General features: G+C 39.7%; 1 protein-coding gene across 14 annotated transcripts in view; it reads right to left on the bottom strand.

The window, feature by feature from the left end:
- Positions 1-22,919, bottom strand: part of Ryr3 (ryanodine receptor 3) — a 528,284-nt gene that overhangs the window by 331,507 nt on the left and 173,858 nt on the right. For all 14 annotated transcript variants that reach the window (XR_007590437.1, XR_007590438.1, XR_007590440.1 and 11 more), the window contains exon 3: positions 3,758-3,865. Coding sequence is in view for 8 of the 14 variants with exons in the window: in XM_050134439.1 (XP_049990396.1) it covers positions 3,758-3,865 (108 nt within the window). In the remaining 6 variants the exon portion in view is untranslated. The remainder of the gene's footprint in view (positions 1-3,757; positions 3,866-22,919) is intronic.

Genomic DNA, 22,919 nt, shown 5'->3' with positions numbered 1-22,919 from the left:
ACAAACAAACAAAAAACTTGTAATAGAAGTTAGGGGAGAGATGACACAGGAGCTGAACCTCTGTGCACTCCGACAAGCAGTCGTGAGCAGTTGATCTTCTCTGGTTATCAGTCTGTGTGGAAGGGTGCATTTGAGGGAGGTGGAAATTAAGGCACAGAAAAGACAATTTATTCTAGAGACAACCTTGTGAGGCTAGTAAGGACTGAAAATATATCTGTGTGATTCTTAGGCATGCTGCTATACTACAAATTAGTTATTTTTGGATGGTGAAGGGATTGGGACTTTGGGGGAAATGAGCACTCTTCGTGGCTCCACATCATGCTAAACGCTCATGAACATGTCAGAAACTAGAGGGCAACAAAAAAATCTGAAAATATTTTAATATTTGCATGCAAGCATTGTATTTCAAATACCTGCTATAGACACTTCATGCCTAGTGTCAATTCTTTGGTAATCTCCCCAAAACAAAATTAGATAAGATTAGATCAGGAGGAGATGATCCAAAGGTGAGATTAGTTTGGGCAATTTCTGAAAGGTGCTGGACCTTTCTGCCCAGAGGCCCTCGCAATTAATTCTCCCTTTCAACATATAGCTGGCTTTCATATACCACTCGCTACAGCTAAGGACATTTCAATAATAATTCTCCACTGTTAAATTTGGCTAGGTATCTTTGTTAGCAAGAGAAATTGCTGCAGAATGGTAGATCCTTGCAAAAAGCTTCTGTACACGTATCATGCAAAAGTGCAAACAACCGAAATCATTTTTTAAAATGCCGAGTTGCTACACAGCAGTGAACAGGTGCAGCAAACAAGGACCAATTTTTGACTAGAAGGGAAAAAAATTACACTCTTCAAGGCATTCTGTTTGGTGGCAGTCGTGATCATTACTGAAAGTAATACTTATTTAAAAGCAGTAAATGGCCATTTCCAAACAGAACGGCATGTCATCAAAAGGAGGCAGCCTCCTGCTCACACATCCCCAGGCTCCCCTGAGTCTCATTATACTCTGTCGTGTTAGCTCTCTTCCTTCTTTATTTTTTTCCTTCTTATTTTTTAAGACTTCTTTTTCTTTCCTGCTGAGTATTATCTTCTAAAATCAAATTAACAGCTAATAGTAAATGTGCACAGTCACTTCAGGAAAGCAAAACCAAACAGACACAGGAGATTATATAAAAATAGCATTTCTCACACTAAAGACTAAGAGCCCAGATGGAAGTGCGAGAGGATTGCAAGTAGGTTGTAGTGCCTGCAGCTGTTATCTAGGTAACTGTTTTGTAGAGTCATTAAATGCATGCTAAAACTAGAATAATTTTGAGAAATCCTTTCCATCTGTGTTCTATCTTTTAAAAAAAACTCTTCTATTTCTAAGATTTCCAGTGAAGAAAAGTAATAATAATGATAATCATAAGATAGGAAATAACTATTAGATCTTGTTTTGGTAAAATATCACACAAAGGAAATATGATAAATTTTGGAGACAAAAATTGATATTGTGACTATTATCCAGTGGATAACTAATAATAAAATGTCATGGATCTTTATTTTGAATGAGTTTTCAAAAGAATAGATTTCTTCAATGAGATTCAATGTATAACTATCTAAATGTATGTTAAAATGCAACTATATTGAACAAATTTCTGCTATAACATAGGTGGTAATTAAGAAGGCATTGTTTAATATATTCCAGAACTAAGGTTTCAATTTCTTTAAATTGGTCTTTTATCTTATTTTGTTTTTTACTGGTCCTTATTTAAGATAAAGTTAACATTAAGACTATGAATCAAATTCTTGGCAACAAAGAAATTTACTTTCTTATTTATAGGATTATCTGAGCGATTTGAGATAAATGATAAATATCAAGGATCCCTTCGGAATATTCTCTTTGAACATAACAGGACCAGACAATAGCCGAGGATTCACTCTGGGCATCAACTCAACTCTCTTTACCTATTCTGGGTCTACTGGGTGCTCAGGATTGAGCAGAGCAGGTCTTATTTGATACCAACAATGGTGATATTTAAAATCAGTCAAGTTTCTCATCAAAGGAATCTGGATATGATGAATCCTTGGGAAAAGAATAAGCAAGTGTTTTATTGCTGTTTCATCAAAATCGGCAATGCTTGGTGAGTTACATGGAGACACGGAGTGCTGAGGTCAATGCAAGAAGGAAGTGAAGTCAAAGGGGGTGGAAAAAGGACTCATGTCAATGCTCTGAGAAACAGAGAAAATTATTATCAGATTAATCTAATCAGAAAAGCGAAAACCACAAACCTTTGGCATTTATGATCCTAGAGATGTGGACACTCTAACTATATAAGTTAGAACATTCTGGCTTTAAGCCTTTAGGGGTCTTATCTAAGATCACATTAAGGTCTAGAAAATGACCAAAATGTAAGCATGAATTCAATCATGTCTGTGGTCACTGTTTCTTTAATCACAAATGTATTGTGAATGACTTTATCCATGTCAAATTAGAATAAACTATGTTTCTTAGTAGCTGCACACTGCTCCTCACCATGAGCGGCAAGCTCTCTGGGACAGGAAAAGAAATTCAAACTTGCAATGGGAGTGCAGAGTGAAGAGAATAGCCTTCGAAAAGCAGTGTCTTCATGCAACACACTTGCAGGGTCAGTGGAGGCTGCTGGGAGGATCAAATATCCAAACTGGTTCCTTGAAGGATAAGGAGGGATTACACAAGGGAAGAGAGAGGAGGAGGAGGAATGCCGGGCCACACTGAGGAAATAGCTGACAGGTAGGATCGGAGGCAAGGAGGGATTGGCATGTTGGAGGCAGTGGGGGGAGTTTGGTGTGCCTGGGACACTGAGTGCTGGTGGGATTCAGTGACAGATGAAGCAAATGAACAGGACTCACCAAATACTGTAGGGCTTTCAGCTGTGCTGAGGAGTTGGGAATTCATCTCAAAGTATGGAGAAATGAAGGAATTTAAAACAAGTGCATGCAATTAATTGGGCCTTCATTTTAGAAAGGAATTCATGACTGGGGGAGGACTTGGAGGAGGCAGTCAGTACAAAAGGAACGAGAACAGTGGTAGGCTCTTGCAATATCCCGGGAGACGGAGTTGACATCATCACGTGGAGCATGGGGAGTTAGGATGCGGCAGAGATATTGACTTTGAATATCCAGGGCACTACAATTATAGTATTGGATGGTACATGGACATAAATGAGTGGGCCCTTAGCAGATAGGAAAATTATTCTGAAATATTTGAGTAATCAACTCCCTGGCTGAAGAACCTTCTGGAAGATAATAGAGCGCCCTTCTCAGTTTAACAGTCATGACAACAGCATTTTAAGCCAGCCCTGTATTTTCTCATCATCAGTGAAATCAACCTGAATTCTACAGGAGACCTCTCTCAACTGTTGTAACTTTGTTGTGTTCTTCCCAGAGTTATAAAATCTCAGTGATATTCTCCATGTAAAAATCACCTGCAGAGCAGGCATTTTTAGTCTCAAGGTGCTCTTGGCCTCTCCATGTTCTCCAGTAAATGTGGGAATAAGAGACAGAGAAGGGAGCCCAGCCGGCGATAGTGGTGCGCTCATCTGTTTTCTGAGGGAAGCCGGTCAATCCAAAGGAGAAAGAATTAGAGTTGCTGAGTAAGAGGTATCTAAACTCAGAAGAAAGGCTTCCTATCTCTACATGGAGGTCTTCCAGTCCTGAAGTGGAAGGATGAAATGCCAAGTATGCTTTGGGGCTGTGGGGTGTCTCACGCAAACCCAGGGCACGATGCAGGTACTCACCCCTTCTCCGCCATTTTCAACGGTGTTGGCAAGCATTTCTTGCAGTGCTCTGACAGATAAGGACTGTTCCAGCACGAAATTGCAGACACAGAGATCTGGAGGGATGTACTGTGGAAATAAAACCAGAGTGAGGATGCTTTTTCGTATCAGTCAGGGATCAGTCACACAGGGGCATCACGATGGCGCTGGCCCCTACCGACTAAAATCACAGCTGGCTGGACGGATAGAAATGTAGCAAGGCAGCTTTCCCAAGCTAAGATGGGGTTTAAGTTGGATCGTAAAGGATGAAAAGAAGCAAAGCTTCGAGGGAACAGTGGCCAAATGTCCGGATCTGCTCATGTGAAGACAGGTGGTACATAAGGGCGAAGAACACACAGCCCTGTTGAAGAAGGAACAGGAAGGAAAGGGGAGGTCCATCTACACTCAAGACTGAGTGCAAGAAGAAATGCACTCACGTCTCCTCCGCAAGAACTCACCGGACAGAACTAGACAAGGTGTGGCTCTAGATTACAATGGCCCACACAGGAAATCTGCTTATTTGTAAAGAAAACCTGGATTTGATCATGCATAAAGAGGCAGCAAGGGGATTAAACGCTACATAAACATAGGTCTGAACGAGGAAAACTTATGACTCATATAATAGCCATTATAATATTAGAGTCACTTAGCAGGAATCAGTTATCATCACGACACTAGCATTGTTCTGGCTATTTCTTACCAATGACTAAAGCTCCTTCCCTGAATACTGCTGGCAATAGCTAACGCTCTTCAAGTGAGCCTGTTCTCCACATCAGGTATTTTCCTGAATGTTCTGCATACATTAAGACACCTAGTCTGTATCAGCATCCATTAAGATAGGTACTCCTAATGCCCCAGGGAATGAAGGCATAGGACATTCAGGTCATCTGCAAATGTACTGTATTTGGCTAAGTCAGATTCACACGGAGGCAGTCTGTCTCTAGGGTTCATGCATTTAACCCTATACTGTTTCCCATACTAATTTATACAATAAAGATTTCTTTTTTTACAATTAGAAAATTTTAGATTGGCAAATATTTAAGTACTACATTTCTGTTTGATAATGAGAAAGATAGAAAAAACAAGGCCATTGCCCTCAGGACCTTAACGGTCAAATTTCAGAGTAGGCCCTCTTCCTTGGGAACACAACATGTGACTGTCCTCAACGCCCCTCTTTCCTTTAATAGTAGATCAGCAGGACGAGAATAGCACCGATGAGAAGGTGGGGCTGCGAGGCAGAAGACGGCCATGAGAGGTGCTGCTGGCAGAAGGACCCGCACAGACAACGGATGTCCTTTTTCCAGAGTAGCCTGCTGGTCTGTTGTAAAACCCTGGGCTCACCCTTCAACACAAAACCTGTTTAAGGAAAAATAATACAAATAGCAAGATGTCTTAACTGACAGAGTCACGACCTGAATCACACAATCTTGAGCTGACTCGAAAAGGAGTTAACCATGAAACAACCAGGAGAGGCACAGCTGCATCCCGGTAGCTGTGCACGATGGCCAGAATATCCTCTGTGGGTGCATGCTCTCAAAGATGATGTTAGGATGTCTGTGTCTGAGCATTGCTCCACATGGGTACCAACGATGTGTATGTCTCCTCAAAAGACCTTGCCTTCTGTGCTTCTAATGGAACACTTTCTGCATCTTTGTGAACTTTTCTAGAGAAACAGAAGGGGGGAAAATCCCCTAAAAAGTAGATCTGGTCTATCCATGGTTTGGGAGGGAAAAAGGATCACCTTATCCCAAGCACGTCCCATGTAACTCATAAATATTCATAAAACCTTTAAAAGAGTACACAGCATAGACCCCACTGTGCTGTTATGCCTGCCTTGGGACAGCCCACGCCAGTCTCTCTTTGGAGTGCTTGCTTTTCTAAGTAAACCACTTAACTGTGTCTCTCAAATACGTCTTTGCTATGAGGAGAACAGACAAGAAGTCCCCACCCCCCACCGTCTGTTCCTCAGGATAGGAAGCAGAAACTGACAAGGATTCCTAATGCTTCAGAATGGAAAACCGTTTCCATGGAGTCTGATTTAAAGGTAAAGGTAGCCCATTACTAAGAGCTAGATAACTTCTCAGACTAGTGTTTTCCATTTAAAAAACAGAGATTATGGAATTGACTGTTTTAAGTTACTTCTATTTTTATGTGTTTGTATATTTCTCATCTCTTCCCAACCTCAATGTGCTGAAAAACTAAGAACTTGCTGTCCTAAATGTAAGATGATGTACTATTTGTTAGACCTACTGGGATTGTTTTCAACAAAGTGTTAAGACTCCATCATTAAAGAATTAATCTAGACATGGACCATCCTATCCCAAAGCTAGCTTTGGTGACTTCTGTTTTGAAGTACTTTGTCACTAAGGCTTTGAGGGACTAGTTTGCTGTTTCAGCTCTTTCTCCACAGGTCTGCCTAATCAGAAAAATAAAAGCCTAGTTGCCCCAGAATTCTGGTGGAACAGGAACTTTCCCGGTTCTCATCCTAAAGTTTAACTGAGGAGAAAGGGTTCTATGTACAAAGAATATCACCATATCTTCACTTCACAGTCGCTTTTTCTTTGCTTTGTTTTCAAAGTGCATTCCTAAAGCAGGTGATTAATTCATTTTTATGGGAATCAAGACAGAGGCTTCTGAGCCTCATCTCTCTCAGAGCATTGTAGCACTATTATGGGCAGTATGGAAATACATGATCAAGTATTTCCCTGGAGACTTGATGCTGTAAACATATACCACTGAACACAGTATCCCAAAATATGCCATCTTGGGAGATTTTATATAGCTGTGGCTACCTGGAGTTCACCAGTTTAGAATACAGAACTCATTCAGTCTTTCATCCTTCTTGACTTCTTTAGACCATGTGATTTGGAGAGTTTCCTTTCAGAAATATCTGCAGTTAAAGTTCATATTTGAAAGGGGGCTTTAAATTGGTCATTTAAATAGTCTCACATGTCTTTAATAACTAATCTATTTAACTGATTTTCTCAACAGCCCCAAGTATCCAAGACGTTTTCTTACAGGAGATTATTTGATTTATCAACCTTTTCTCTTAGTATGGTTTGCTTGGAGGGGAGATAGGACCTCTTGTCTGTGCCGTCGTTCATTAAGATGGAGGGTTGATGATAACGTGGACAATTGGCATGCTACAATTGTATCTGGCCTTTCCCTCCAGGTACTAAAATTATCAAGAAAAATCTTACTTTCATGAATGGCAGGAATAGGTACATTTAAGCAGGGGCTAGTTTGCATCAGGAGGATGTATCTCAAGGTGGATAGATCCTTATGGTTTTGTTTCTGTATTTCTAGCATGCGGTCCCTGCCTGCAACTCTTTATATTTGGGAAAGTGATCACATCACTTTAATAGCACACAGAATAATGTGTGGGCAGTGTCAAGGGAGAGAACAGAGTAACAGAAATATCTGGAGAAAAACAAAATGCAACTTGTGACATGAATGAATGCAGAGTCATCTGACCAGCTATGCCAGCTGCCATCCTTAATTAAACTCCAAACTGGACCAAGCTCCCACCTCTATACCCCTAAAGAATGAGCCAAGGCCACTTGCTCATCCAAGCTCATTTGTCTGCATCCAGGAGAGTCCCCTAGGAGGCCAGCTCATTGTCTTGATGCTCTGGAGCCTCTGCCTCAGTCACTCTGTCTGCCAGACATGGGGCACATATTTGATGATTCTCAGCACGGAGAGAAAGACTCTGTTGACATCTGTTCTGAAATAGTTCCTCATCACTCTTCCAGCCCTGTCCTTAGCCTACAAAAGCATTTCATTTCAAAGTGTCCTACAGAGAACCTTGAGATGCCAGAGCCCTGGATAGCCACGGACAAATATTCATTTAGCCCCACTATGTGCAAAATTACAGATAGGCAGGTCTATTTATCATCCATCCTCTGTAAACTGATACAACAGCATGGTTCTTCTGAGGCTTGCTGCAGCCTAGCTGATGGGAATCTGATGCCCCTATTAGCAGAGCATTTCACATTTCTTTAGTACCCAACAAGAGCCATTCCACATCGCAGTAGCTCATCCTAGTGAAGCCTTCAAAGAAGTCAAGAGATAAGCTAATAACAGAGGAAAATCATGGCCTTCCCCTCATAAAGTTAACCACTGTCTGTTTTTCCTTGTCTAGGTTTTGAGGTACAAGAGTCAATCGATTGAATAGGCAGTGGGGTTTTTGAAAATTTGATCTGATTCACTTAGTGCCCTTGTCTTAAAACAGTGAATGTTTGGTTCTCTGTAATCCTTTAATATCATCTAGATATGTATGGCTGGGATTAACTATAGCTATGGACAAATTGCATTGAGCCTCCCTGGGTGAGTCATTTCTCCAGACCTCCTGTTCAGGAATTAAGAGACTGTTGTTGTGATCCCATTGTTGTGATCTTCTTTGACTTCTCTGCTAATTCACCTGTTTCACACAGTGTCATATCTCAGGGATGCACCCTTTATGTGAATAGATGCCCCCAACACAAGTTAGAATGCTCTCTGTACAGTGATACTGTTGTAGGATGGCACGAGTTCAAATCTCTGCCCTAAAAGCTGTCAACTAAATGATGTGGACCAACTAGCTTGGTTTCTCTGATCCTTAACTTTCTGTTTTGTAAAATCATATCTCCTCAGATAAACGTTTTAGGTCTGAATAGCTTAAAAACTGAATGCAGGTAATAGACACTTGAACTATGAAAGAGGACATAACGCTAATTGTTTTTCTAGTTTTAACTTTGCTGTATATTTTTCTTTTTTTTTATTTTTAGTGGTGTATAAGAGCATACAATTACATTTGATAGTGCAAGTGGAAAATCCAGTGTGCATCTCCACAGTTTCAGAATGACTATTCTAATAAAAGTTCATTGACGTGAATAGCCTGTGGATCTAGTTAATCTCACTTATGAAGTTTTTGATTTGTAAGTTTTTTATAAGAAGGTTTTAATATTCTTAAAAGTTCAAAATTGGGGCTATTATTTAGTAAACACTTAATGTTAGACAATATTCAACAAAGGAGGATGATTTGAACTATCAATAGTCAATTTAAATATTCATTTATTTGTAACTTTTGGTTTTGAAATCATTATTTTATATAGAAATAAGGTAGTCTCTAACTGTAGTAAGAGGCTAATTTTTTTTGTTTCCAGGCTGCCTGGTAGCTCAGACCCAAAATAATCACACAGAAACTTTATTATTTAAAACACTGCTTGACCTACTAGCTTTAGCTTCTTATTGGCTAGCTCTTACATATTCATTTAACCCATCTTCATTAATCTGTGCATCGCCACGAAGCTGTGGCTTACTGGGTAATGTTCCAACGTCTGTCTCTGGCAGGGCTACATGACTTCTCTTTCACTCTGCCTTCTTTTTCCCAGCATTCAGTTTAGTTTTTCCCGTCTAGCTGTACTCTGCCCTATCACACGGGTCAAGCCAGCATCTTTATTCATTAACCAATAACAGCAACACGTGGACAGAAGGACCTCTCACACCATCTAACCTTCAAGATTTTGTGGGCTAGTGAAATGTTAGGGAAACAAAGAGATAATTCCATACTGTGAGACAAAGTATCCATATCTGAGTAAGAAAAGCCACCAGAAGAATCAAGTTGAAGGTAGTAGAAGGGGGCAAAGGTGGTGATGGTGGTAGGGTGGGAGTGGAGGGGTTGGTGGATGGTGCATGAAGATGTTTTTGTCAGGGTAAAGCTACCAAGACTAGGAAGTTAGCAGTGAGGTAAAAGAAATAGGTGACAGTGTCTTGCATCTTATCTTTACAGCAAGTCATGTAGGAAGTAATATGATCCATTTTTGCATCTTTGCAGGTATACCGTAAAATAATCTACACCAAGGGAAAGACATCTTAGGAGATCATTCTAGTAGGCTATGACTTAAATTAAAGAAGAAGCTGTAGGGATGGAGATAATGGATGCATATAAAAAATCTTGAAATAATTAGGAAAGATTTGGCATGGTGACTAATTGGATATGGAGAATAAGGAAAGAGAGGGCAACCAGGTTCCCACTGACGGGATAGGGCACAAATAATGATCAGTAAGGCTAAACCATGGTGAGGTCACAGTGAAAACAAGTTTCGCTCAGGACATTACCCACTACAAGAAGGACCAACAGATTATGGGTGAAGTCTCTGTGATAATGTGTGTGTATTTCTAAGATATTTGCAGAGATACACTGATCAGGGAAAAGAGGAGTCAGAAACTGGTATGTATTCTCACTCAAGGGGAATTACCAAGTCCATCTAGGTAATCTCACCTCCTTCCCGAAGTTCCTCACATAACCACTGTCTAAGTAAGGAAGATAAAAATAAGCTGTAAGATGATGGTGGGCAAGATAAGGCAATCTCCTATTGTCACAGTTACTGGTATTTTCAGCTTTAGTTCTTTTTGTTTTTATTTTAATAGTCAACATTTTTCTAAGAAATTACCATATTTTTGATGTATAAAAATTTGTTGTCTTTACCATATGATTTTATTATGTCATTGGACAGCAGGTTGTTGTTGTTTTTTTTTTGTTTTGTTTTGTTTTGTTTTTTGAAAAACACTTTGGATTTTCCTAAAGAGTAAACGTAGAGTTTTACATGTCAAAAAAAAATATATGTTGTACTAGCTACTGTGTGAACAAAGAAGCAAGGTAAGACATGGTTCCTATCTTATAGTGAAACTGTAACCTATTTGAAGAAGCTTTTCCTGTGCATCATGATATTTTATAAATAAGACCAATGCACAAAGACACACACAAATATGTTAAGAAGTTTAGTATATATTAAACTTAGTATATAGTATCTATAGTATATAAAGACTGGTGTGAACCCCTTCAGGAATGCTGTGATTAAGAAAGTAATCCAGGTAGGAACTTGGTCAGAAGTGATAAAGATGTTTCTTAGAACCTTCATCCAGTAACTGATGGAAACAGATGCAGAGATTCATAACAAAGCATAAGGCTGAGCTCTGAGTTCAGGAGTCCAGTCAAAGAGAGGGAGGAGGGATTGTATGAACAATGGGGGAATCAAGATCACGACTGGGAAATCCACAGAGATAGCTGAACTGAGCTCATGGTAACTTATGAACTCTAGACCACAGCTGGGAGCCTGCATGGGACTGAGCTTTCTGCATGTGGCTGACAGTTGTGTAGCTTGATCTATTTGAGGGGCTCCTGGAAGTGGGACCAGGATCTATCCCTGATGCATGAACTGGCTTTTTGGATCCCATTGCATATGGTAGAATACCATGTTCAGCCTGATACAGAGGGGGAGGAGCTTGATCCTTCCCCAACTTAATGTTCCTGGCTTTGTTGACTTCTGGGAGACCTTACTCTCTCTGAGGAGCTGATGGGGCATAGGTTGTAGAGGGGGAGGAGAGGAGGGAAGGGAACTGTGGTTGATATGTAAAATAAATTTAAAAAAATTAAAGTAAAAACAAAACAAGAAAGACCTCTTGTACATAGAAATATTTTTGTTTAATGAGTGGTTAAGGTGAACTTTCTTTCTACTTTCTACTTTGCTTTTTGTATACTTTTTCTGTCTAAAAATATCATTAATTGAAATAGCAGTTTCCAAGTTAAAAGACTGTTAAGAGATGAAGATTCAAGCAAGGGGTGACTAGGGTCATTGAAGACTCTGTTTAGGAAGAAATTAATATGGTTCTCATGGAATGTCAGTTTCCACAGGAGTGGGTTGCTATAAAGACTGACTTTTTTTTAATATCTGCCCCATTTCAGTGTATGATCTCTCTCATTTTACTCTTGCCACAATGCCAGCGCTCTTAGACCTTTACCAGAGCCAAATAAACACCAATACCAATCTCAGGCTTTCAGTTTTCCAAGCTAAGAACTAAATAAGCTTTTTTTCCTTTATAAAGCCCCAGCCTCAGATATTTTGCTACAACAGTGGAAAAGTGATGAATATATCCCCCCGTTACTCTACTGTGTTGTTTGTGATGGCCTAGTCAAGGAACAAATACAGCTGGCATTTGTTGTCTTATATTTTAGACTGTGTAGCAAAGGAAGTCTCGTTCTCAAGGGGCACGGTCTGGAGGTGCAACACTGGCCTCAGTCCCTAGTATCCTAGCTTCCATATCCATTTTTGTGTATTCCATTTCACTGCACTGTCTCAAACAGGGGATAACCATGTCACCAAGATGTCTCAATGTAGCGCTAATCAAAGACATGAAGAAGAATATTCTCTAAGCTCTCTTGCATAGAAAATAATTCTCTTCTTTTAAAAAATATGCTAAGTCAGCTAGACCCATAAAGACTGGAGTGAGTTTAGATAAGACTTCTATCTCATGGGACAGCATCAGCACATGCATGGATGGGTGCATAGTTTATATTCAGGAGCTCTGAGCATACAGACATTATCTCATCCACCTACAGGAGACATGAGCTCATTACAAGCTTCCAATCAATTATTGATAATGCTTTATTATTTGTACTGTGCTTATAATTCAAAAGCAGAACGAGTTATCAATCAAACACCCACATTCTACACCAACCAGATTTCACTTAAATATTTATACAGTTAAGCACTTTTCAAATCTAACTCCGTTACCCCTAAAAGTTGTTGATAGATTGTTAGGAGTAGGTTGTGTGAATGTCTAAAGCCAAAGCTTTTGCTTAGCCTCTGGATTTCTGAAACAAACAAACAAACAAGAAGGTTAATTGTTTTATAACCATATTAGAAGTAGGTCAGTTGAGACAGAGGAATTTGATAACATGTATATAGGTAAGCAAATATATGTATGTATATGTATATATATAATCTATTCATCTATGTATCATCTGTCAGACTACCCACAATTAATCAATGCATTTCTATATGTATCAATGTACCTATCTACATAGCTTGTCTCAGATGATGAACTAAATGCCCTTTAAGTATTGTCATATTTAACTCTTATCTCAAAACCTTTGGGAGATGAGATTGGGATATTTTATACAGGAAGGTGGAAAGGCTTCCTCTATACTACATTGCTGGAAGGAAGATTTAACCTTTTTTTGTAAATTATATATGCTTAATTGCTATTTAGTGATATAAATTTGTGAGATATGATGCTTGATTTCCTACCTCTACCCCTCTCTGTGTGTCTATAATATACAGAGATCTAATCAGAGTAGTTAAAAAGTTTCATCTTCATAAAGAGCTTAAATTTTTTAACTTGTAATAATTGCATTTTTAAATTTGGCACAGGGTTGTATTTCAAATGGGTACACCATGTGTACTGATCTAACAGTTATTCATAAAATGTTACCAATTTATCATGAACTATTGTCCCTCCACCATTCTGTTGGGTCATTTATATCTTAAATTTCAAACCCAGCTTTCCAACTCATTCTGAATCAGTTTCCCAGAGGAGAAAATGAACTTCTAATCTCACTGGGCCTTTTCTCTCCTAAATTTCATGCTTTAAAATGAAGTTCAGAATTCCATATTAGTATTTTTTTATTTTCTCAGAAAGACTTGTCCACTATATAATGGTCACTGGAAACATAAAAGGTGCAGACTGAAGTTCCGGTCTGCTTAAAGCTTTAGAAAATTCCTGGTAGGTAAGATGATGCCAGGCTTTGTGAAGTTCTAAAATATGAAGTCAGTTAACTAGGTAAGCTTTCTATCTGCTGCAGGAGGCCGCAGAGTTGAACTTGTAAATGCTAAGCCTGTTACATCCTGATTTAAAGCCATTCTAGGGAAGAGACTTTCCCTGTTTCCATTAGGACCTATAATCTTAAAATAAAGTTAAAATGTACAAACCTTAAATTATTAAAATACTTAGCTATGGTAAAGGATAATGGGTCTTTTAAAATATATATGCACATACACATATATGTTTACAAAAAAGTTGGATTCTAAGTTTTTAACATGGTCATTTCTGTCACATCTAAACGTAAGTAACATTTAAACTCACAGCTGAAAGAATGGTTTGATGGAGATAACCAGGAAGAAATCAAAAGGAAGTGAGGAAGTCTCCTTCTGGTGACTGGGGAGCCCGTCACAGGAGTGCAATGCTGTCAGCAAAAGCCAGACTCCAGGGTGAGTGAGCTGTCTGGAGGATCATGACACCAAGTGAGTCTTGAAGAATTTCCTGTCTCATACACCAAGTGCAGCTTGCAGATGCTCCACCGGTCTGAGATCTCTCTAACCCAAGAGAGAACATTCAGAGGAAAGGGCTGGAATATGGTAATTGTGTTCAAGGGAAAGAGAACACTATCAAATGCCAGGTCAGGGAAAATAAATTCGCTCAAAAGTCTTGCAGAGAAAACCTAACCTAACACGATAGTAGAAGGAAAGTCACTCATATCGGTGTCTTCAACCATGCTCTGACATTCAAGCTGTTTGAACCATGCTGGTTGACAGAGCTATGGAAGTCCAGCCTCTTCCAGAGAAAATATTTACAAACTTAGGTGAGGGTGATGTTTGCGATGTCAGTTCCTCTTAGAAATGTCCAGGGATCTTTAAATAAAAACTAATGTAACTATTATCTTGCTTTGGATACACTAATGCAGAGGTACAGTTGCTCAAGAATCCCCTGGGGGGAGATTGATATATTCCATATTTTGGGGACCTTTCTCCAGGAGACACATTGAAAGAGTAAGTCACATGACTGTGAAGTGGGTCTCATATTCAAGAGATACTGCAGAACAAGGGGACCAAATAAGCAAAAGCAGGTCCCCGAGGTGCTGATTCTCAATCTAGAGCCTTCTTTAAATCACTTCACTTATCAAAGCACTAACCTTGTAAGGAGAGATCTTTAACAAGGTCGCAGTTAAAAGGAACACTGAGGTAGCCTGGAAGCCTGCAACTTGTCAAACACCCATTATTTCTGGCAGTTAGGGACAGTGTTGTCAAGAGCCTGTGGAAATCAATGCTGCAAACCTCATGTTCTTAAAAATAAGAAAGAGGGGGAGAGAGCCAAGGAAAAGGGAAAAAAAAATGTTGGGCAGCTGGTTTATAAAATGCCTGCTGGGAAAAGCATAAGTGACAGGTTGGATGGTTGATTTGGTTCTTTATTGAGCCAACTTTTTCTTTCTGCCTGGCAGTACATGGCTGGCATGTTAAACAACTAAGGTGCCAATAGACAGCAACTTGAAACTTGTGGCACTGAGAGAGTCAAGCCGTACTGACGAGCAGCCGTAATGCCTACAGCTGATGAGCAGAGATCACATCAGAAAGCACCGACTTTCCTGTGGCTTTAAAGTATATAAAAATGTATAAACGAATATAGAATATGTAAAGTGTAAAACTGAAACTTACACCCTTGGATAGCACAGGGTCCACAGCAGGCGCCATCGATGCCTGAAAGGAACCTGACAACCCTGCCTTCCAACTTTCAGCTGATGCTGGAATGAGACAACCTGAAGGTGTTATTCTGAAGAGCTTGACCATCCAAATAGCAAAAAATAGTATGGAAGAAAGTCAGAGTATCCAATAAAAGATAGGTTTATGATAGGGGGTCTGAGCATCCACCAGGGAGGAAGGTGGGGCACAGAGTAGTGGGATTGGGCTAACAAAAACTAGCAAACACGGGGACATAGACAGAGCAAAGCTAAGTGAAAAGGGGAGAAGCAAGGTCTCGCCTTGAGATAATATTTATCATTTAGCTCAGAGAGCACTGTCAGTGCTAGGCCTGCCGCTGACCGCTGTGCTAGGTCCAGGAAGCTCACAGATGCAGGGCCGAAGTGGACACAAAGCTTGGGTCAACTAAACGCAAGAACAAAAGCTTGGCTTCTTGATGTTAGGATTTTCTCCTCAATCCCTTTTCCTTACTCTTAAAAACCCAAAATTCCGAGTTAGACATACTTTTTTTTTTCACCCCCTACATGGTATTTTTGTTTTTAGGGAAATAAGCATATGACTACAAACTGAATTCTGGCCGTTGAGAAGTTGGCAAGAAACCCAGGCAGATATTCATAAAATTCACAATGTTCCAACGCCTTTGTGAAAATAAGTTTTGTAAATATTTTTTTTCTCAAAGACAGAAAAAGTTCTGTTATCTTTTCACAGATAACTCAGTTAGCTGCTCGTCGGCAACCTCCTAACATTGCAGGAAAACCATCAGTTCCAGATAGTCACATTTTCACAGCACTCATCACAGACATTTGACATCCAGCCGCTGTGCAGAGTTACCGCTGCCAGACAGCCGCTGCAGGAAGTGAGGAAGGGCCAGTTATGATGGGCAAGGAGAGAGGTGGGAGAGGGGCAAGTGACTCAGAGAAAGTTGAGAAAATTTATCTGGAAGGCTAATTATAAGTGCACTAAAGTATATTTTTTTATAAAGGAATTTGAACAGAGAGATCACAGAGAATGAGTGACTATGGAGTCACTTAAGTGACATCTATATTTCTTTCCCCCTCCCCCTGAAAAGGTCGAGAGAACTATCACACAAGAGGTGCCAGAAAGTTTTTCAGAGTCAGAGGTCAGCGAGGACAACTATGAACAGTGTCTTCTGCTAATAGCAGGGCCAATGCAGCTGTGGTACCTGCATAAGTCTGCACAGGATCAAGCCAGGCCCAATTCATGCATGGATGGGGGAGGAAACATGAGGCGCTACTCAGCACTATTGACATTTGATAACTCCTTGGGTGTGTGTGGGGGGGTGACTTTTCTTCAATACCGTGATTCCTGGTGGTTGTCCAGATTCTAGTTAATGGCACCACATCCATCTACAAATAGGCAACACTAATTGAACTCAGTGTGTTTTAAAAAAAAGGACATGAAATTGGTAAGGGGATATCTTTGGAGGATCAGAGAGGAGTTGAAATGGGGTAGTGGTGGTTGGATATGATCAAAATGTATGCATCTATAAAATTATTGAAGAGTGAATATATAATATGCTTCCATAGGTCAGTATATACAAATGTATATATTGCTAAGTGAATATATACACTTAGACACACACACTCTAATGTATCCACTTATCAATACGCACTGGCTGAGTAGAATGGTAATGGAGACACCCATCACCTCCTTGAACAATACTGTTTTTAGTGCTCTCATTCTTACCAGAAAAGTTCTAAGTGTGTAGGACAGAAAAACCAACAATGCTAAATTGTGAAGTTTAATAGGATCCACTTTTCTCCAAAGCCTCATTAGGTGGTCACTGATTCCTATCACCCAGGTGATGTGGGAAGTCCTTCTGCATATTTGTTATTTTTATTGGTCTGCTTTGGCCTGTGATAGGGCAGACTAGAGATGGGGGGAACTAAACTGAATGCTGGGAGAAAGTAGGTGGAGTCAGTAATACGCCATGTAGCCTCCAGAACAAACACACAGATTAATAGAAATGAATTTATTAAGATATAAGAGTTATCCAGAAATAAGCTTAAGCTATTGGCCAAACAGTAAAGCAAATAACATAGTTTCTGTGTGATTATTTCAGGTCTGAGAGGCTGGGAACCAATGAACAAGTTCCTCCTACATCCAGGAAAAGAGTCAGCACTGGTAAATACAAGGAAAACTATAAAAGATTCATTCTCTTCCACTTGAATCTAACTCAGAATTTGGATGGAAAAATCATGTCAAATGTTACTTCAGTTCAACCATTCAAGTGTGCATGACTGAATTTTAATCTTTAGTTTCTTTGTTCCTCTCTGCTAAGTGTCTAACTCAGAAACCCAATGTTTCTTATCAACAGTGGGCATAGAGAAAGGGTACCACATCACTGATTGTGGATTTTCTTTTCTCCTCTTGGATAACAAGGTACTCAACCTGAAATGGTTAATTTGGCAACAGCAGCAGAGAGAATGAACATATCAACAGCCAGAGGAGACTGCACCACATCTCAAAGAGGAAAGTCCTTGCTCATGATGACCTAAGGACAGACTGTCAGATATTATGAAGATAAATGCTTCAAATTAGTGAGTTGCTTTCCATGGGGCTGTCTGTATATTTTCAGGGAACAAGATGGAAGATGAAAGGCATATCTAGTTTCCTATTAAACTTGTATACTTGGGGAAAGAAATAAATTTGTTCAGTACTATTGCTTTCTAAGGCAGGCTGTAAGCTTAAATGTGGTGTTAGTGAGCCCACATCAGTGCTTTGCTTCATTTTTTAAACTATTTCAGCATGCTTAAGCTAGCTTTCTACTTTGTCATTGGCAGTAGAATACCAATAAGGATATAGGTACATGAAAGTCAGCAACTAAAAATTTAGCTGCCACAAATTCTCAAAGTATGGTCTGAGGACCACATACATAATATGTTCAAAAAAATTGTATAATCAGATTTCTAGTTCCAAGCATAGGGATGGGATGGCAATAACATATTCTGATTCAACTTTGAAGAGCAGCAACTTCTGATTCCCTCTGCTGTGTCGCTTTTCCTCTCCCACATTCCCTTTTGCCTGGTGTTCTAGCTCTCCATCCTCATCCCCACTCCATGCTCCCTCTTCTCCACTCGAGGTCAGCAGGCTTCCTCATCACTCCATTTGGCAAGAAGCTGGTGGATCACATTTAATTAACACACAAGAAGCCGAAAAAGAGCAACAGAGAGAGAGAGAGAGAGAGAGAGAGAGAGAGAGAGAGAGAGAGAGAGAGAGACAGAGAGAGACAGAGAGAGAGACAAAGAGACAGAGAGGGACAGACAGAGACAGAGAGACAGAGACAGAGAGAGAACTAAGCTGAGGCAATAAACCCTTAAAACCCACCTTCAGTGACATACAAAAACAACAAATCCTCATATTTGAGGCTTATTTTTCACAAAAAGTACTCTGGGTGTAGAACTAAGGTTTTTGTGGAAGGGCAATAGTAAGCTTTCTTGCACACATTTCAGATGCCATCTGCATCTTTAAGTAAAAGAAATGAAGATTTTTGAGCATAGATAGGTGCCACAGATTATTAGGGTAATAACTCAAATTTCAAGTTAGAAGGTGATGCTCTAGGGGTTGCAAAGGTGGAACAGTGATTAGTTATTCCACCCACTGTACTCAGGCAAAAGTAGAGCTGGTCCACCCCCAAAGAGATGAAATATCATCCTTTTTGAAGAAAAATGTCTTCGGATGTATACATATAGTCAAGTACAAAAGTAGGGCCCTGGGCAAAAATCCTGATTAAAGTACTCTATTAAAAACGGCTCACTAGGTCAGAGGTTTCTTAATTTTTCTAACCGTGCTTTAACTGAAAAAGAAATCCAGCGGTTTGAGAGCTGCTCGCAATAGCTCTCTGTACCAATTGTTCTTATGCTTTAAAGACATTGGGCAAAGCTTAGTGGAGTTTATATGAAAAGGGAGAAAGATGATATGAAATATCTTCATGAAGAAAGCAGCAACTCCTGGGATGTCCACACGAGGAACACTCTGTGGTCATCCCTGGATACAATTCAGGTGAGAAAACACCCATGATTTCCCCAGAGTGGTTTTGAACTATTTAAAATCACCTATTCCCTACATGTCAGAGAGTTGAGAAAAAACAAGATATTATGTGAGAATGTTGAACAATGTCTCAGTCCATAACACTTGCTTGAGCCATTATTTAAGAATGAATAAGTGTGCATAAGTGGATGCACACTTCATGAAAAGGAGAAATAAGATTAGCATTCTTAATGTCCATAAATCTTAACATCTGAAAACACTTTAAACACTTCCTTTATGAAACAGTCCTTACTGTGACAGGTAGATGCTCTGGCCGGAGAGGTTATCTTGCATAATAGTTTTGCAAGATGGAGAAAGTAAAGTCAGGTACCTTTTTGAATCAATATCTAGTTTTCTCTGCAAATACAGTGTGATTTATAAATTTATGAGTAAGCAGTTAGCTTCAGAAGGTCACAAGCATGATTTCAATTTTATTTTCACTTTTTGGTAGAACAAGGCTTTGATTTTTAAAGTCTAAAACAAATGCAACACCTCATATTTTCTGTGTAAAAGAAGCAACTTGAATAAAAGACTTTTCTAATCACAGAAAAGAGGTACCTCTTTGTGAACTAATTAGTAAGTTCTCAAGTTGATAAAGAAAGAAAATAATACGCTAATCGAGACCAAAATAGCAGTGATTAGGTATAAAGAGAAGGAGTTGAGCCCAGAGGTGCCTGGGTGTGAATAATTCCTAGTCATAAGTCACCTGGGGCCACTTGCCTGCTGGGAACAAGCAAATGACGAATGAACAGCAGATCCATGGTGCTACTTTACACACTGAATAAATTCTGCGAGGAGATTTCCTTCGCTAAGGGACAGATTACTTTTAAATATAAAGGGGCGGCATCGCCTCTAGCAGGTAAGTCATCGCGATAGCATTAATAACTCAGGCAGGAGGGAGGACAAGATAGATGAGAAGAGATCTCAGACTTAAAAGGATGCCTTTTTCCCGTTCCCTCTTTAACTATGGATCCACCAAATGACAAGTTTATTAATACACTCAACATGAACCGCCACTGACATCCATGCCATTGCTGTTGACATCTGTTTCTCTCTGCTTCTTGTCTGTTAGAAATAGTAGATCAGACGAAGGATGCGAGTATAAACGTTATAGAGAAACTGCCGGAAGGAAGCAGTGCGACTGCTCAGGGAGAAAGAATTGGAATGTGGACCTGTGGCTTCAGAATTTGAGCAGTCAGGATCCTACCCCAATCATTTGTTGATGAGTCCACAGGGGGACAGGGAAACATATTTTTTTCTCTTAATCCTGTCTGCAGGATAACATAATAGTCTCTGGACCAATCTGAACGACAATCTAACGTAGTTCTGGAGCAGTGCGGAGATGCACAGTGGCGCCACAGCACGCCATCTTGGAGCCAGACCACTGACACGTGATAATACATGTGCCCAGCCATTCTGTTCATCCCCGTCTTGGACAGGAAAGCTTTCAACAGGCATTTTGGCATCTGCGGAAGGGGAATGTGTATCTAACAGAATGATGGCCAAGCTTCCGTCTTCTGTGTTCCAGCACTGGGTCCATCATCCTCCAATCTGGCCCCATAAAGCCATGAAGATTATACTCTAGTATATTATACCCTGGACAATTGCTGCCACTCATTCCCTTTGCTGTGTCACCTTTCCTCTCCCCAATCTCATCCCCATTCCCTGCTCCCTCTTCCCCACTCGAGGTCAGCAGGCTTCCTCATCACTCCATTTGGCAAGAAGCTGGTGGATCACATTTCATTACCCACAAGAGAACTGAGCCGAGGCAACAAACCCTTAAAACCCGCCTTCACTGACATACTTAGTCCAGGAACTCTCTACGTCTTAAAGGTTCTGTAAGTTCCCTAAACAGGACAACCAACTGTGTTCAAACACATGAGCCTATGGGGGACACTCTTATTCCAACTGTCACACCTATGAAAACTCTCTCTTGGTGTCTTCACGACCCTGTGAATGCTCCATCATCATTTCCTTGTCTAGCCTAGTTTCTTTCTAGTATTTCATATCTGATAACACGTGCATGATACCTACAAGAAGCCAGACCCTATAAGTATAGATTAATACTTGATTTTATTACCTGAGTCCTTCACAACTGTCAGTGTTCCATAAAGAAACCTGAATACTGCTTGGTGTCCTTCTGTTCATCTCCTTTTCCACAAGGTTGTCTTCCTCCACAGCGAGTCCTAATTCGCAGTTACCATCCACTCTTGCTTTCTTTGTCTGTGTCCTCACCTCCTGTCTTTTCTTTTGTTCACATTAAAGCTGCACTCAATTTAATCCTATTGCTAATAGTACTACCTCTCCCTTTGGCACCCTACTCCTCTTCTAGAGTCTCTTGCATCAATGCCTAGAAACACACTTGTGAAAATTCCTTCTTCACAACAAGATTTTTATACTCAACATCTTCAAAGAGCTGCGAACACTGGTGGGGTTCTGGGCAATGGTGGAGAATTACTAATATAATGCCAATAACAGCAACACACTCTGGACGAACATTTGAAATGAACTCTTCAAAGGTGGCGGCGACAACCACAGCTGGAAGGAACACATCTCTTTATAGATAAAAGGTAGCCAGGAGACTTCCATATGGACTTACACTTTCTCACAAAGGTACAGATCTGTACACAAGCTCCATGTATAAGAGGTGCTACGAGGTCAAAGGCTTAAATATGGTATTGCCAGAATGACTGGAAAGTAGAGACAGAATTCCAGATAAGACAGAAGCACCACAGACTACCCTCAAGGATTTGGCCACTAGTACAGGTTCATATTGTAAGCATGCAAAGGAAAAAATAGCTGGAATGTTAAGTATGAGCACAGACTCATGCAGAAACCCGGATCTAGGGTGTCAAAATTTGTTCTTTAAGTTTTGCTCTTCAGAGGGGTTTAAAAAAAACATTATTGTATTTTCATTAAAATCCAGAAAAAATATACTCCCAGTATAAGGAGTATAAAAGAAAAATTAAAATACACCAAGGCAGTACAAGATTAAGTAGGAGATTCATTAATAATTTAACTGCCTTTTAAAACAAGACATAATCTTCATGGGGAAGATAATATAAAGCAGAGTAATTACAAAACTACAATATCCAGGGTACAGTAATTTTTAAAAAGACTAAAAGAAATAGAAAGCATGGGAAGTAGAATGCTGAAGCAGTAAAGTATAAGGTCAGCCTGTACTACATGGTAAACTGTGTGTGTGTGTGTGTGTGTGTGTGTGTGTGTGTGTGAGAGAGAGAGAGAGAGAGAGAGAGCTGAATGAAAGATGAGAGAAATCAGACAAACATCAGAAAGAGTTCTTAAACTAATATTCAAAGGACTTAAATAATTATTATAAGAGTAAATTGGGAATGGTAAGTGAATGACGAATCTCAGGAGAACATGCAGAACTTTAAAATAACATTTTAAAATGAGGGGTAGACTGATGGCTCAGCAATGAGGAGCACTGACAGGGCTTCTAAAGGACTTGAGTTTGATTCCTAGTACCACCCACAAAGTGGCTCACAACCATCTGTAACTCCAGTTTCAGGGGATCTGATGCCTTCTTCTGGCCTTGAAGGGGAAAAAACCCAGACACATAAAATAAAGTAAATATCAAAAATTTAATTTAAAATAAAATTATCTAAATTACAGGGGATCTGATGCCTTCTTCTGGCCTTGCAGGGGGAAAAACCCAGACACATAAAATAAAGTAAATATCAAAAATTTTAATTTAAAATAAAATTACCTAAAAAAAATTTTTTTACTTAAAGGTGTAATATTTACAATGAGAAGACAACTAAGAAACATAAAATAAG

This window comes from Alexandromys fortis, unplaced genomic scaffold (genome assembly GCF_014885135.2).
Source record: "Alexandromys fortis isolate MF-2015 unplaced genomic scaffold, M_Fortis_MF-2015_v1.1 scaffold_6, whole genome shotgun sequence".
NCBI classification, from domain to species: domain Eukaryota; kingdom Metazoa; phylum Chordata; class Mammalia; order Rodentia; family Cricetidae; genus Alexandromys; species Alexandromys fortis.
This window is presented reverse-complemented; position numbering and strand designations above follow the sequence as displayed.